The sequence below is a fragment of the Gallinula chloropus genome (assembly GCF_964237585.1).
Source record: "Gallinula chloropus genome assembly, chromosome: 6".
Lineage (NCBI taxonomy): Eukaryota > Metazoa > Chordata > Aves > Gruiformes > Rallidae > Gallinula > Gallinula chloropus.
The window spans coordinates 30214448-30228981 of NC_140091.1; the positions used below are offsets into that span (position 1 = coordinate 30214448).

General features: G+C 39.1%; 1 protein-coding gene across 2 annotated transcripts in view; it reads right to left on the minus strand.

Moving 5' to 3' along the window:
* Nucleotides 1-453: 453 nt before the first annotated feature.
* The window catches only part of NTNG1 (netrin G1), a gene marked incomplete at both ends in the record, with an annotated part of 148084 nt that continues 134003 nt past the window's right edge, over nucleotides 454-14534 (minus strand). For both annotated transcript variants that reach the window (XM_084266075.1, XM_084266074.1), the window contains one exon: nucleotides 454-680. In XM_084266075.1, the coding sequence (XP_084122201.1) occupies nucleotides 454-680 (227 nt within the window). The remainder of the gene's footprint in view (nucleotides 681-14534) is intronic.

Below are 14534 nucleotides of genomic sequence, written 5' to 3' on the forward strand. Positions count from 1 at the left end.
AAGCAGGCCAATATGGCAGCTTTTACAGATTTCCTTATACCCACAATGCACTGACAGCAAAGAATGCCTTTATTTGGTCGGTCCACACACCGGGCGGAGGTACAGTAGCGCACCATATAGGAGTAGCAAATGCTTTTTAATTCCTTTTCCCATTCTGGGGGCTGCCAAAGCTGTTCCAGTCCTGTGTCAGCTTTGCAGCTGGCACTGCTTTGACAGAATAGGCAGCTGCCAACTCGTCTCGAGTCAGAGGTGAGCAGTCTTGACTCGGAGCCCTGTCCGTAACTGATTATTATGGCTTAGCTCAGTTCGGCCTTCCTAGTCTGTATGTGGTTACTGGTTTCTCTCTTGTTTTCCTTTTGGAGTTTGAGTAGCAAACGCTTGGGCTTTGTTTTGTTTTGATGTGGCACGTTCCTTTGAAGCAGTCTGAATGTGATGCCATCAACCATACGGAGTCTAGCATAGGCAGAGTCCGGCTGCTCCCAGCAGAGCAGTCAGCAGTAACAGAGGCCCCTGTGACATTGCCCCCTGGCCGGAGTTGTGGCTGCAGCCTCCTGGATCCCTCTCACACTTCAGCTTCTCGCACAAAATGCCAGTGTAAGCCGGAGGGCACTGGCACCGCACATTGTTGATGCACGTTCCTCCGTTCTGGCAGTGCAGGAGTTCATTGTCACATACGTTGGCTGCAAGACAGCAGGGGAGGGAGGGAAAGAAAAGCAGAATAAATACAATCCACAGGAGAAAACCCGCACTAAACTCAGAACACTTCCTCCCCCCTCGATCTGAGACATGTCAACAGGGGATGTGGGGTTTTTAAACACTCCAGCTTTGTTTTTTTAATTTGATATTTCTCTCTTTTTTGGGTTTTTTGGTTTTTTTTTTTGTTCTTTAAGGCTGCAGTCTTGGAGAACCACATCATTCACTCCAGACCACTGACTATGAATATACTAATTAAGAAATTAACGTGGATAATAATGAAATAATATGGACATTAATACCTGCCTTGTGCCAGTCTCTGCATTTTTATACTTACTACTGAACGGGATCTGTAGGTGGGTGTGTTATTATTTGAAAGGTGCAATAGATCTAGAGCTTTTGGAAAGCATGAATAGTGGTTAGAAACGCGACATGCCTTTGCTGAAGTAAAAAGATCTGTATGAGAAGGCAGGGTGTCATAGTCAAGAACTGCATGTATTAATGATCTGAAAAAAATTATGCAAAAAACGATAAGGCAAGCACAGGCAGGAAATTCAGCATGGTATTCGATGGGGATTATAGGGTTTATACATATGGAAATAAAAGATAATGTTGTTATTTCCATTACAGATCAAATATTTCTTCTTAATTAGATTTGCTGCTTTGGTACAGGGTAACTGACATCTTACAACTTAGATACTGTGGCTTGATATAATAACTTCAGAAGTCAGATCTGACAAAAGAATCAAGAGAAAATAATAGAAGCAAAAGTTTCAGATCTGCATAATATCATATTTGAAAAACTGACAAGTTTACTTTGTACAACTTAGTATCAGTTGAAATATTTCACTGGGTAAATATGTAGATATGAGGAACATACTCGAATCTGTCAATCTATGTTTTTATTCCAGATGATAGCACTAGTAGTATGTGTGCTAGATTACAACTCTGTCTTCCATAGGAGTGGTGATTTTAGTAAAAATCTTGTACCTACCATCTAGGCAGAAGGTAACAGTAAACATTTTCCCCCAGAGAATTGGGGAAAAGATTTTTTGGCTTAGAAACAGACTCAACCTTATATACTGTTTATGCATACCTCAGCCTGGAAATACCCACAGTAATTCAGAATAGAGAAAATACTGTTAATTTTACTTCAAACATTGTTATTTATTGCTACTAAAAATGCAATTTTTATATAAGTTAATTTACTTAGTTTTAAAAGCAATCCAAATATTCTAACTAAAATTCACAGTTTAAGTTCTTAAGTGATGCAATTTGACGTAAACCTATACAAATTTGTGCACCAGCACCCTTACTGCTAATCCTGTCCTGGCTTGTTTTTAGAAAAATCATTTTCTCACTCTTTGACAGGTACTTCCTATGATCTGCATCCAAGTGGGCCAAAAAATAATGCAGCATGTTAGAAACTCGGATGCAATTGAGAGAGAACAGTTAAATATTTTTTTTTCAGTGATTCCTTTAGAAATCAAGGTCTTTCTACAAAGAATTGTGGCTGTAATATTTTTGTCTGGCTTCTGGATTATAATGTTGAAATTTGATTATTAAGTTACAACAAACACTAAGGATGACAGCTGTTTGTCTGAATTTTAATGTTATATATATATACATTAAAATTAGTGTTTAGATTATGTACATAAGGATAGTAACTTGTAACTGAAGCCAGGTATCTTTAAAGCTGACTTTATGTTGTGTATAGTTAGCCACATCAATGTGCAAAATCAATATACTTTATCTGATGATGAAGTTCCTGAATCTGCTTGGTCTGGACTACTCAGTGCTGGGATGCTTTCTACAGTTCAGGCAGTGCAAACAGTGAAACATCTGTCCCATCCCTACTGACCCCTGTTTGCCTTGAATAACTGAGTGGAAACCGGTAGTGAATTAAATACCACTTCTTAAACAGCAGAGATTTTGCTTTGTGGTTAGCCCTGAGTATATAATCTAAATTTTTCCAAGTATTCAGTAAGCCAAATCTATTTTTTGATAGCTTTCCTATTTTAACATGTATTTTGTTATTTGAAGAGGCCATCAGCCCAGCTTCTGATCTGTGGCTGCAGATTGCTGGATGTGTCTGGCTGAAGTTCAGTTCTGCTGCATGTTGGCTGCTCTGCCTGACACGCTTGTGCAGTCTCCTCTCTATGAAATTCTGGGTAGAATGTTAGAGATGCTGATTTTAAACCAGATTGTTTATTTCTTATTAAAAAGATTTTGAAATGTACCTAAAGAAGGGATGCATCAAAAGCTTCTCCTCCTTGCATGCTCTTGAAAGTTCGCCTACAGAACTGCATTCAAGTAAAACCAGATAGGTTTTAATAGTCTCAGCAAGCTACTATGTAGCTTAAAATTCTTTAATGGACGAGCTGTATTGCCACAGCTTTCTTTTCCTTAGTTTCATCCTTGTATCTCTTTCTCTTGCACACACACATGTACACACATATGTATCATGTAGATAACAGTTATGGTGATTTCACGATAAATGGAGCAATTCTAAAAAAGTTACAAAATCCCATTATTCTTTGCCAATTTTGTTTAAATTTTATTCTGCCCAACTCTAATACCATTTCTACCTTCCTGAAAGCACAGTCGGGATTACTTTTAAAACTTTAATATTAACTAATTATGTTTATTCAGTTTAGGAATTGGATTAGCTTGTAGCTAATCAGGAGCATAAAGAAAAGTACTTTTACTGGAATTCAAATAAAAATTTATGCCTTAAACAAAAGTAGTTGACCTGTTGCCAAGAGAAAAACAAAGCAAGTAGATGAATTGTTGTTATGAAAATGAATAATGTTTCTAATGTTAACTCAGTATTTTGCTAGGATACATGTTATAGCACATTGCATTTCAAAAGTGGCTCTAGGCTTTTCTCAGAGAAGGCAGTGACCTGGGAGCTGCTGAGCAGGGCAGGAGGGGCCAGGACCTTGCAGACCCCTTGTTCTGCACTGAAGCCCAAGGAGAGCTGCTGCAACTGGTGCAGCCCCAGCACATGCCTGACTCTCGGTCTTTTTGCTTCCCCCAGCAGCGAGCCTGGTGATTACCAGGCTTTCCTGCCTGTCATACTCCTCCTACCTTCTCCCTACTGTGCCCTTGCCCCTTCTTATACTCCAAGCAGTGAAACGTTGCTCCAGTGCTGAGAGGTGCAGAACAAGCTCTGCTTTATCTTTATCATTAAAAGGAACAATAATGAACAATTAGTTTGAATTAATCTGAAAGGTATTGGGTGTGAAGTTCCAATCAAAGAATGAAATGTGGAGAAGCATAGTAAGAAGTGCAAGTAAAAGTACTAATTCTCATTAATGACTATTAAGACCTGTGTTGCTAAACTGGCTGGGGTTTGCTAGCAGATCCTCAATAACTAGGAGACAGGACATGAAATTGATAATTTGAGAAATCACACAGATATTTGATTTGCTCTGAAGAGCTGTGCAGACCTTTTGAGGGATATTTCTGAGCACAGTCTCCAGATCTGTGCTACTGCAGGAAGTGAAACATTTAAAGGAAAGTTTTTCATGTTATTTTCAAACTTTGTTTGTTTGCAATCTAAGCTTTGGTCAGATTATGAGATCCTTCAAACACTATACAAAGGGAAAAAAAAAAAGATAGTTAAAGTTTTTCTGTCCTTCAGGCAGCCCCCCTCCAAACCAACAGATCCCTGAAATTAGGAAGAGGTATTATTTTTTGAATTAAAATATAAGCATCATTTCCATAGTATTAATTAATACAATATTGAAGGCTCTTTGTGAGGGCTCTTTTGTAAGACTTCTGTGAATGATGATGAAAGAAGCCTTGCCACAAGTCATAAAATGTTCTTGTTTTGTAATTCCAAAGTTCCTACATTTGGAAATGGAATAAAAAAAGGAAATAGTGTTTCACAGAATTAATATTGGGTATTTAATGCAATGCATTGAGTGGAATAGCTGTTTGGCAGATGTGTGCTTTGCTCTTAAATGTTCAAATCTGAGTAATGCATAAAAATTTCTGAGTCTGTACAAAACTCTAATACCTTTGCAATCAACTTCTTGAAAGAAAAGAGATGTGCAACTGTGGCTGATTTATTTCTGAAGCAGTAGTATAGGCACAGTAACACAAACTGAAGTTCTGTTCGATCTGGTGGGTTGCCTTAGGCACTGCATTGTGCTACTGTTGGCTTATGGTCTTACAGGTCACTTTGGGCAGTTGCAGATGATGTGTGTAGGGCTTTTGGTCTGCCTACTGCTCAGACAGAAAAATACTACTCTATTGGGCTGAAACAAAATGTCTGCTATGCTCCTACTGTCTTTCCTGAAGGCTATCCAAGAGGGGAGATTGAACCTTTGTGCTATTGTAATTTTTGTACAGCTTTCCTACAAGTAGCATCTTATTCAGGTGGGTCAGCCACATTAATATGAGAAAGGACTTTAAGTCATTTTTAATGACTTAAAAAGAAATGAATGTATTGGAAAGGACATTGGTTTTCATCTGGGATAGGTGGTGTCCACTTTCTGCATAAAACTCTGGATTTATTATGGAATTTTCATTGTTTGTGGGAACAGCATAAAGACCGTTAATGATTAAGTCACAGAAAGAAAACTTTTTATTAGAGGTTCCTTCCTTTCTTGAATTCTGAAGTCTTGTAGTTCAAGTAATGTTCTGTATTATCTCTCCCATCACTATTTTTCTTCAGTGTGCTCTTTTTGTGGTATCATTTGTTACAGCCTTCTTCCTCCTTCTCTCTCGTTGTGAAACCATCTCTTTCCTCTTTCTCTCTTTTTTTTTTTTTTTTTTGGTCTCCCAGATCATGAATATTATAGTCCCTGGACAGGTTGGAGGGTTGACAGCTCTGAATATATTACACAACATTTTTGTCTGTTCTAAAGCTCCAGTGGAAGCTTTGACCCTAGTTCTGCTGCAGTGAATTTTCCATACAGTTCGTCAGTCACTGTGTGAATGGCACTACTGAAATCAGGAGAATTTTTTGACCTTGGATTCCACCCATTGTTCCTAACTTTGAAAGCATGCAGGTCTAGTGGCTGAAGAAACTATTCTTGCCTGTTTTTTTTTCTCTAATACATCTGTTTCCTTGGTGCTTCTTTACTAGCAAAGAATGTTATTTGAATTCATGTATGAGGAAGTTCTCAGCACATATGCTGAATGTTCTCTCTTGGCATAATAACAGAGTAAAAAAGCACAGTGAAAGCCATGTTTTCAGTAATGATGTTCATAGGTGGCTTCAATATATGCAGTGGTGGTCTATATATACACAGAGCTCTGAACAGCACACTGAAACACCATGGAAAACTGAGGAAGCTTCATCTCGCTCCATAAATAAGGTGAGTAAATTGAGGCCAAGAACAAGCAATTTCTTGTCAAATACGGCATGAATTCCTATGGATACTATCATGATCCTGAAACTAGCAGGCATTATGCTCTAAACCTGTTATCATTTAATCAATAAATGGTGAAAACAAGTACAGAATATAAAAGAAATCGGAATGAATGAGGAAGCTTGTGGGTGTGCCTAATAAGAATACAGACATCTACACGTACATATAGCAAATATGCACAAGAAACCTCTGCAGTTATGAAGATATTAGTAATAGTTTTCCCACAATTTATCAAGTAGACACTAATGGAATTGGGGAATGCAAAACACTTAGTCTCATTCAAATGCAAAGGTTTAAAATTGTTTCTAGTTGCATCAGAACATATGACCACAATAAAAATATTTTCAAATTGCCAGAGTTAGGAACAGCAAATTATTTGTGTTGTTTGCAAACAATCCTAAAAATACAATATATACTTATGATGTGTTAAAGGTTTCTATCTGCAGCTCCGCTGACTCGTGAGTTTTCAACCATAGAGAGTAAATCTTACAAATAAAGATGTAAGGGCATGAGGACAATTTGTAAGTAGTCAGGCTGCTTCTGAGACATTACAACTATTGTTGTTACAATTAGTGTTGCACAGCACATGAAAAAACCCTGAATTTTTTATAATGCTTAAGTATCTTATTATAATAACTGTCAGCTGGTAACTGCCTTGGAGGTTTTGCCACTTAGATTTCTCCCTGTTTCCCAATTAGATCTGTTAGATCATTATCAGAACTTATTTATTGTTACCAGTCAGTTTTGCTACCATGAATACGTGTGTTGGTGTTGATCACGCTTCTTCAGACGTTTTAAACCACAGATGTACCTGACACAAAAAACTGCTATTGCTCTTTTAAACAAGAGATTCATAATGATTTGGTTTTATGAAGTGACACTAATTCAACGTTTGTTATAGTGGGATCAGTAAAACTATTTAATCAAGTCAAATCAAGGTAGGTGCTTGGAAAGCATGAAAAGAAAAACGGTTTGTGCTTATCTACCAAGGCACATTCTGAAGTTCAGGCAAAATAAATCAGTGTAGGCAAGTACAAGCCTAAGGCGTATCTTATATCATATCTGTCAAAGTTATGGTCATAAAATGACAAACATTAATACAAAGATCTCTGGTGCAAAGTTGAAACAATATTGTGATTCTTAATTATATTGTCAGCAACACAAGGAAATAAACATTGACCAAGTGAGAGATATTTCTAAGGCAGACATCCCCATCTTGACTTGTAGAAATGCCCATTAGAGGTACAACTGAAATGGCACTTGCTTGTTGGTTGTTGGCTTTTTTTTTTTTTAAATCAACCACTTTTATGAAGTTGTCAGGGAATAAATGAACAGGTGGGTAATAGAGGTATAATGTGTTAGCTGAAAACTTCTGGTGGAAATTTTATATTGTTTGCCTGCATGCAATTTCTGTTCTTTCTGCACAATTTTCACTTCAAAGCTAAGCCACTTCTAATCAAAGTAAAAGGAAAAGTCTTTGGAAAAGTCTTCAGAGTTTCTACAAGATACAGCTGCCATTCAGAGTTCTACCTAGTGTACAGCCATAGAATGGGTGATGATTCCTCTCTCCCATAAACAGGCATCGATTTATCCTAGCATCCACATGAAGACTCAAAGCTTATTTGATTACTTTTCACTACTGAAAGTGCAAAATTCTCTACAGAACAAATTTATTTTAACCATGGTATATGGGCAGGCAGATTACGTCTATCCTTTGTCATTTTTCATTTCTATTCTTAATATAAAATTTCTGGGCTTAATTAATAAAATATAATGAGAAATAAATACATCAAAGCTGTCAGAAGGGCAAAGGGGAGAACTGAATTTGGAGTTAATACTCTTGCATGCTAGAGAAGCCACAGTAGCTTTAGCAGAAGCAGCACAAGTGTGCTTGTTGAAATGGCTGAAAACAAATTCCGATTCAGTTATCTAAGAATTATGGTTGAGAGAATACCTTCCAATCTTCCTTGGTTTCAGGAAATGATTGATTAACCTTTCAGTTTTCTGATTTTGATGGTTCCAATTTTATACTTCTCCAAAAGAGTAGGAGTTTCTAAAGTAGGAGAAAAAAATCCCCATACTTTTTATTGCTTTGCTTATGGAGGAGCACCACTGAATTGGTATGAACCTCATCATATTTTAGGATAATCTCAGGAGAGCAATAAACCACATCATAGCTTTAGCTGCTCAAAAGGGACTACATACCCTTATCATTCATATTCCACTTACAAAGCTGTAAGCTGCAGTGCCGCTATTTCTATCTTCCTGGAGATAAATGAACATTCTTACATGATCTGTCTTCTCTTTCCTTAACTAGGAAAAGAAGCAATTGAAACCACAGGGATTGGTGGGCTTTTTTTTTTGTGTCTAGTGCCAACAGCAAGGTCAGTGCCGGGATGTAACCACTAAAGCTAAGCACAGAAGCTCCCTGGATACAAAGATGAAGCAGTCATCAAAAGGTACTATGAATGGTTGGACAGTGGGATTCGGTTCCCTGAATGCAAGCAGGTACTGCCAACATCCAACACCTGCTCTGATCCTGTGCAGACCCCTGAGTTGTGAGCAGGAGCAGTGGGGAGCCTCATCTGAGGCTCCCACTCAAGCACCCCCTGCCCACCAGCCTGGGAGTGCATGTGAACCCAGGCCTTTCCCTTGGTCCTCGCCCAAGTGACCTGGTAAGCTTGGCCCATCCTGGCCTTGCACACTTGACTTCCTGCTGTGACCTGTCTAACTGTTTTGTCTGCAGGCTGTGGCTGACCCTGGCACTGGAGCTGCAAAAGGAACACCTGCCACAGCCCCTTAGCAGTGGCACCGCACACCCGTGCTCAGGCTGTTCGGTCCCACCCGGAAGGCCAGCAGGGAGGCTTTGCCGGAGCAGCAGCACGTGTGACCTCACGCGTGACAAGAGTGTTTTCTTTAGAGTCCCCAAGAGCAACTCAACAGAGCTGCAGCACGTATGGCTTTTACAGAGCACTAAAAGGCAGAAGAAAGCCTGGAGAGCAAACCAAAGCAGGGGCACACAAAGGTCAGCAATTCAAATACATGCTGATGAATCCTATGACAGGCTGAGTGTCCCTGTCCCCTTAGCTGCCGGGGTGTTTGACTTGTGCTAGTGGTTTGGACACAAAAGTGCAAACAATTTCTCTTTGTTTACAAAGACAAAAGTTTCTCTCCCTGCCATTTTCCCCAATGAATACTGCTTTGAAGATTTTTCAAAACAAATTAAAGTCTCCCACACTTATTACTTTATTTGGCAGTAAAACCAGAGAAGACAGTCACAACTGAAAACATTTCTCAATGGTTATGGGGATTATTCCAATAATTTCCGAGGGGAGAGAGAGTAGTAGAATGTGTTGCTGGCTTCTAATGACATTAATTCTACAGTAGTACTTATCTGAGGACAAATATTGGATGTATTGTTATTCCCCAAAACATCTGCATGGCCTTGGATCCTGAAATTCTTCATAGGCAAAACTAAACTATTTCTGAGGGCTACTGAATGAGAACTGACCATTTAATTGTAATCTTATAGTTTTTTAATAACTATTAAAACAAATGTCCCCGCTAATTTTTTGCTTCCTAACTGCATGAGATATTTGTGTGTGTGTGTGTGTGTGAGCAAAAGTTCATGATGCATTTGATAAAGAGACTAATGAGTTATTTAAAGTTGTTATTGCCCGCAGCAGCATAGTTCTTACAGCTTAATAACTTATGTCCTGGTTTTGGTGTTAAGAAAGAGTTACATTTTTAATAATCAGCTTATTATCACTCAGGTGGAGTAAGGTTGGTTCCTTCTATTTTATAATTCTTGCTGCATATAGCAAACATTGTGTTAGACAATCTTAGAGCTTGAAGTAATAACATCACCTTGTAATGGCTGGGTTTTAAAGCAGACTGTTGTATTTATTTTTTACACATAAGATGTTAATATTCATGTCAAGCTAAATTTTGAACACCGCTGTTCTAAAGTTGTGATCTAAAATAATTCAAAACCTGCAAACTCTTCTTGCTACTTTGGCTTAAAGCCAATTGCATGGGGCATTTTGAAAGATTAGTAACAAAGTCTAGTTGAAATATGTTCAACTTCTAAACTACATTAGTAATTCTAATGGGCACATCAGCAATCTTTAATTATACTACGATAAATACCAAAGATATTAAAATGGAATGGGTATTAACTAAAAAAAAGTGAGTCACATTTAGGTGGGACTAATATACAACTATATTACAGTGACCACAGGTGAAGGTAAAGCCAAGTTTATATTTATATTGTCATCTTATTCCTCTTGTGTGCGTTTTTCAAAACAGATTTAAGATATCAGGACAATACTCTGCCACAGGAGACCAAAGCACCAATGTGCATAGTAAATGGCACAGAGTCTTTCAGGAGATGAGCAGAGTTTTAGCAATAGTTACAATGCAAAGGTAAAGATAAAACATTTATGTAGTTACTACAAAAATATATGAAATGTGAGGAATACAGGTTTGTTTTTTTCTGTTAAAGCAGCAATGCTGGGGATTTGATCTTGCTTGAATCTATGCTGACTTATTGTTTTGAATGTGATTGAAATGCTTCAGAATGCTTCTGTGGAGCTAGCTCTGGAGTGGGGATAAAACCACTGCCCTGTAGGTGTCTCAAAGCTCTTCAGAGTAAGAGTTGTTATTGCCAGTGAACAAAGGAAAAGTTGATGCCAAGGAAAACTGAATGATTTGCCTGTGCTAACAAAAGAAGGGAACAAGCACAGGTCCTGTGAATTCCAGTTCTATTTGGTAATTGCATTGTTTATTAGATCAATGCAACAGCAGAGTTGCTTACTGTATCCAAAGGAGTTTGAGTCAGTTATAAAGAGGCTTATAAACTATTAAATTTAAAAAAAGAATGTGCAGTCTTGTCTGCTAATGTGCCACACATAATTGCATAAAATGTTTAAGTAGTCTGACAATTAGAAAAAAATACTTTTTTATTAGAAATTTCATGTATGTACCTGTCTAATCTCACCAGTCAGAACTTCAGCAGCTTTACGTTCATGTGTTGGAAACATGGTAAAGATTTGTGTACGTTTTGTGTCCCCTCTGCTTTACCTTGACCTTTAGCAATACCGGCTGTTATTTTCTATTTTTACTTACAGTACAATTAAAAAATGACACTCAAGAGACACATTCTTCTATCATAATTCCTTTTTGACATATGCTGGATCACAGAATCAGTAGGTTGGAAAAGACCTTTGAGATCCCTGAGTCCAACCGTAACTGTCCTCTACTAAACCATATCACAGCACGGTCAGAGTTGGAAGGGACCTTAAAGATCATCAAGTTCCAGCTTCCCTGCCATGGGCAGGGACACCTCTCATTAGACCAGGCTGCCCTTTAAACCTTTCAAAACTCCACCAAAACTCCATACAAAGCAAAGAACAAAATAGATTCTCAGTCTCCTGAGACCTCCAAAATATGTTGCAAACACCACTGTCAGGCTGACCGCAGATTCCACAACCCCCCGTGATCACACTGGGAACAGGACCATGCACCCCTAAGACTTTCATCCAGTGATGGTGACTCAACTTCCTCCCTGGGCAGCCTGTTCCAATGCCTGATGACCCTGCCCTGGGGCAGCTTGAGGCCATTCCACCTCATCCTGTCACCTGTAACTTGGGTGAAGAGACCAACACCCATCTCTCTACAACCTCCCTTCAGGTAATTGTAGGTGGCGATAAGGTACCACCTCAGCCATTTCTTCTCATGGCTAAACAACCCCAATTCCCTCTGCAGCTCCTTATAAGATTTGCTCTCCAGACTCTTCACCAGCCTGGTTACCCTTCTCTGGACACGCTCCAGGGCCTCAATGGCTTTCTTGTAGTGAGGGGCCCAAAACTGAACACAGTATTTGAGGTGTGGCCTCAAGGATAACATGTTCTCCTGTAGCTGGGTTTTTAATTTAATTTTAACCTTCCTACTCTTTTCATGAGATTATCAGTAAGATGACTCACAGCTGGAATGTAGTAGTCAGCAAAATGAGAACTAATAAATTAATGTATCAAATAATTAAAGCTATTAGCTGTTTTGCCATAGTTTTCATCAACAATATTTATTGCTACGCACAGACTTGCTCTAGGTATCATTGTGCATTTATCTTCATGACAGAGCAGCCATTAAATGGGAAAACATAGATAATAGATGCTCACTTTCCAGCACAATCCTCTTCAGGCACAGTAGGTTTTCTGCAATGTGCAACGCCGGTGTAAACCCGTGTGCTAGACTCAGGCAGTGCTTTAGCTGAGTGCACTTTCTAAACTGACCACATCCCATCATTCAGCAGGAATGTCCAAAATGCTCACACTACATCACAAACTGTCTTGGTCCATCAAATTATACTGCCTCTTAACAAACTTCCAAAGGCTCTGGATACTTGTCTTTTCAAAAGTGATGCTTTGGTGAGTACACAGTTAGAACTCCTAATTCATTATTACACAGGCTAATAGGATTGCACTAATCTTTGTCATCAACTCTACAGCTTTGCTGTGATGTAGAAAACACCTGAATAACAACAGACCCAGCTTAGATTTGGAAAGAGAGCCCTTAACATGTGTGTGTTTAGGTTAATGTCTGAAAAGTTCTTTCTGTATATGTATGGACTGGCCTCTAAACAGGGATCTTGAGATCTCTTAGTATGGCAACATGGTAAGATCATTCAGGATATTACAAAGTCCAGAGTTAAAAGACTTTTGGAAGAACTGTTTACCTCTGTCCCTTATATGGTTCTTGCATTGCTTCTGACATGCTGATTAACATATTTCTATTTCTGTTTATCAGTGCACAAAGGTATTTAAACTGAAATAACCTGAGATTCTCAAGGAACAGATAACTGTGAATATGATTTCAATGTACTTAATTTTATTTAAAATTATTTTCTCCCGTTTTTAGCATGTGAAGTCATGCCAGAGCTGAAAACTGAGATACCTCTATGAATCCAGACAAATTCAGTTCCCCTATAATCAGTGCCATGTATTTCTAAAGGTACAATGTGTCAGTACCATAAAATTAATGATGGATTGAGACATCTGTGTTACTCAAATTCTTCCACTTGCACTCAAGATGGAAAACTGAACACTGTGGGCATTATACCACGCTCCTGAGAAGCGATGCCTGTATCGATTCTCTGAACTCATACTCACCTTTGGTTTGGAGAAGGATCAATCAAGAAATACTCACTTTTTATGAAAACATATTTATAGAATGTTGTGTATTATTTTAAAACCTACTGTCTGAGCATATTTCTCTGTCAAACTCTTAGAGAAGATGGAAACAGATCTCTGCTAAATGAATTTGGACGATGGAACTGTATTTCCTGGCAAGTAGATTTCTTTGGGTTTAGTTCTGTCCTCTGCCCTCAGCCACCACTCCTAGAATACCCCTATCTTAGATACACTGAACCCCTCACAACTCCTATCACATGCTTGTTCTTCTCTTTCAGCAGCCTTGACACTGGTGGAAATGGAAATCTGACTTCTTGGATCACAGCTCCTCCAGAACTGTGTGCATTCCTTTGCATCACCTCCTGTGGTGGGAGCTGGTGTTTGCTGCATGCTGGCTGATGGGGCCATGTGATACTGGAGGGTGAGAGAATGCCGCAGTTCCAGGTAGGATGGCTTTTTAAAGGACTGGTCTATACCTGCACCCTTGTGAAATGTCAAACACTGAGCCTCCCTCAGCTCCAGGAAGCCACATGGCAAGCACAGTTAGCCAGTACTTAAGGCCACCTCTGCACAGACACACCACCTTGGGCAACAGAGACGCCAGCGTGGATCCTGCTCGGGTCTGAAACACAGGTCCAGTGAAGTGAGAGCATGAGAGGAGTGTGAAATGCAAAGGTGTTATGCTGCCTGTGTGAGACAGCATTTCTTAAGTGGTAATATGGCAGATCTGAGCGAGGTGATGGTTTTCTGAGGACTGCAAGAAAACTACAGCATGAGTAGCTGTTAAGCTAAAAAGGAAAGATGAGTGCTAAAGGGAAGTGGTTGGAACTGGAACAGAGGGTTTGGGCCAAAGCCAGGATGGGTGGGAGGAGGTGAGGGAGACGCTCAACACATCTTAGCTGGCTCAATGTCTTGTATTTGCAAAACACTCAAGGTCTTCTAATGGTGCAGAGCAGCGTGGGCTGCAGCATCATTGCGAAGTTGTCATGTTGCCACTGAATAAGGGAGAAGCTATAACTGAAGCATCTTTTCAGTCCTTTCAAATCAGTAATGGTTTTGTGTGAACTAACAAAGCTCTTAGGTCACTGCAGAAAAATTACAGCAGTATATAGCTTTATTTTGATAAATGGTGGAAGTCTTGACCCACATTTTCAAACCGTTGCAGAAGTTATGCCATGTACATACAGCCTTCCATGTTCCTACCCAGTTGTGTACCAAATGGCATGTGTGCAAATGTAATCTGGGGCATTTCAAAACACCTGGCTTC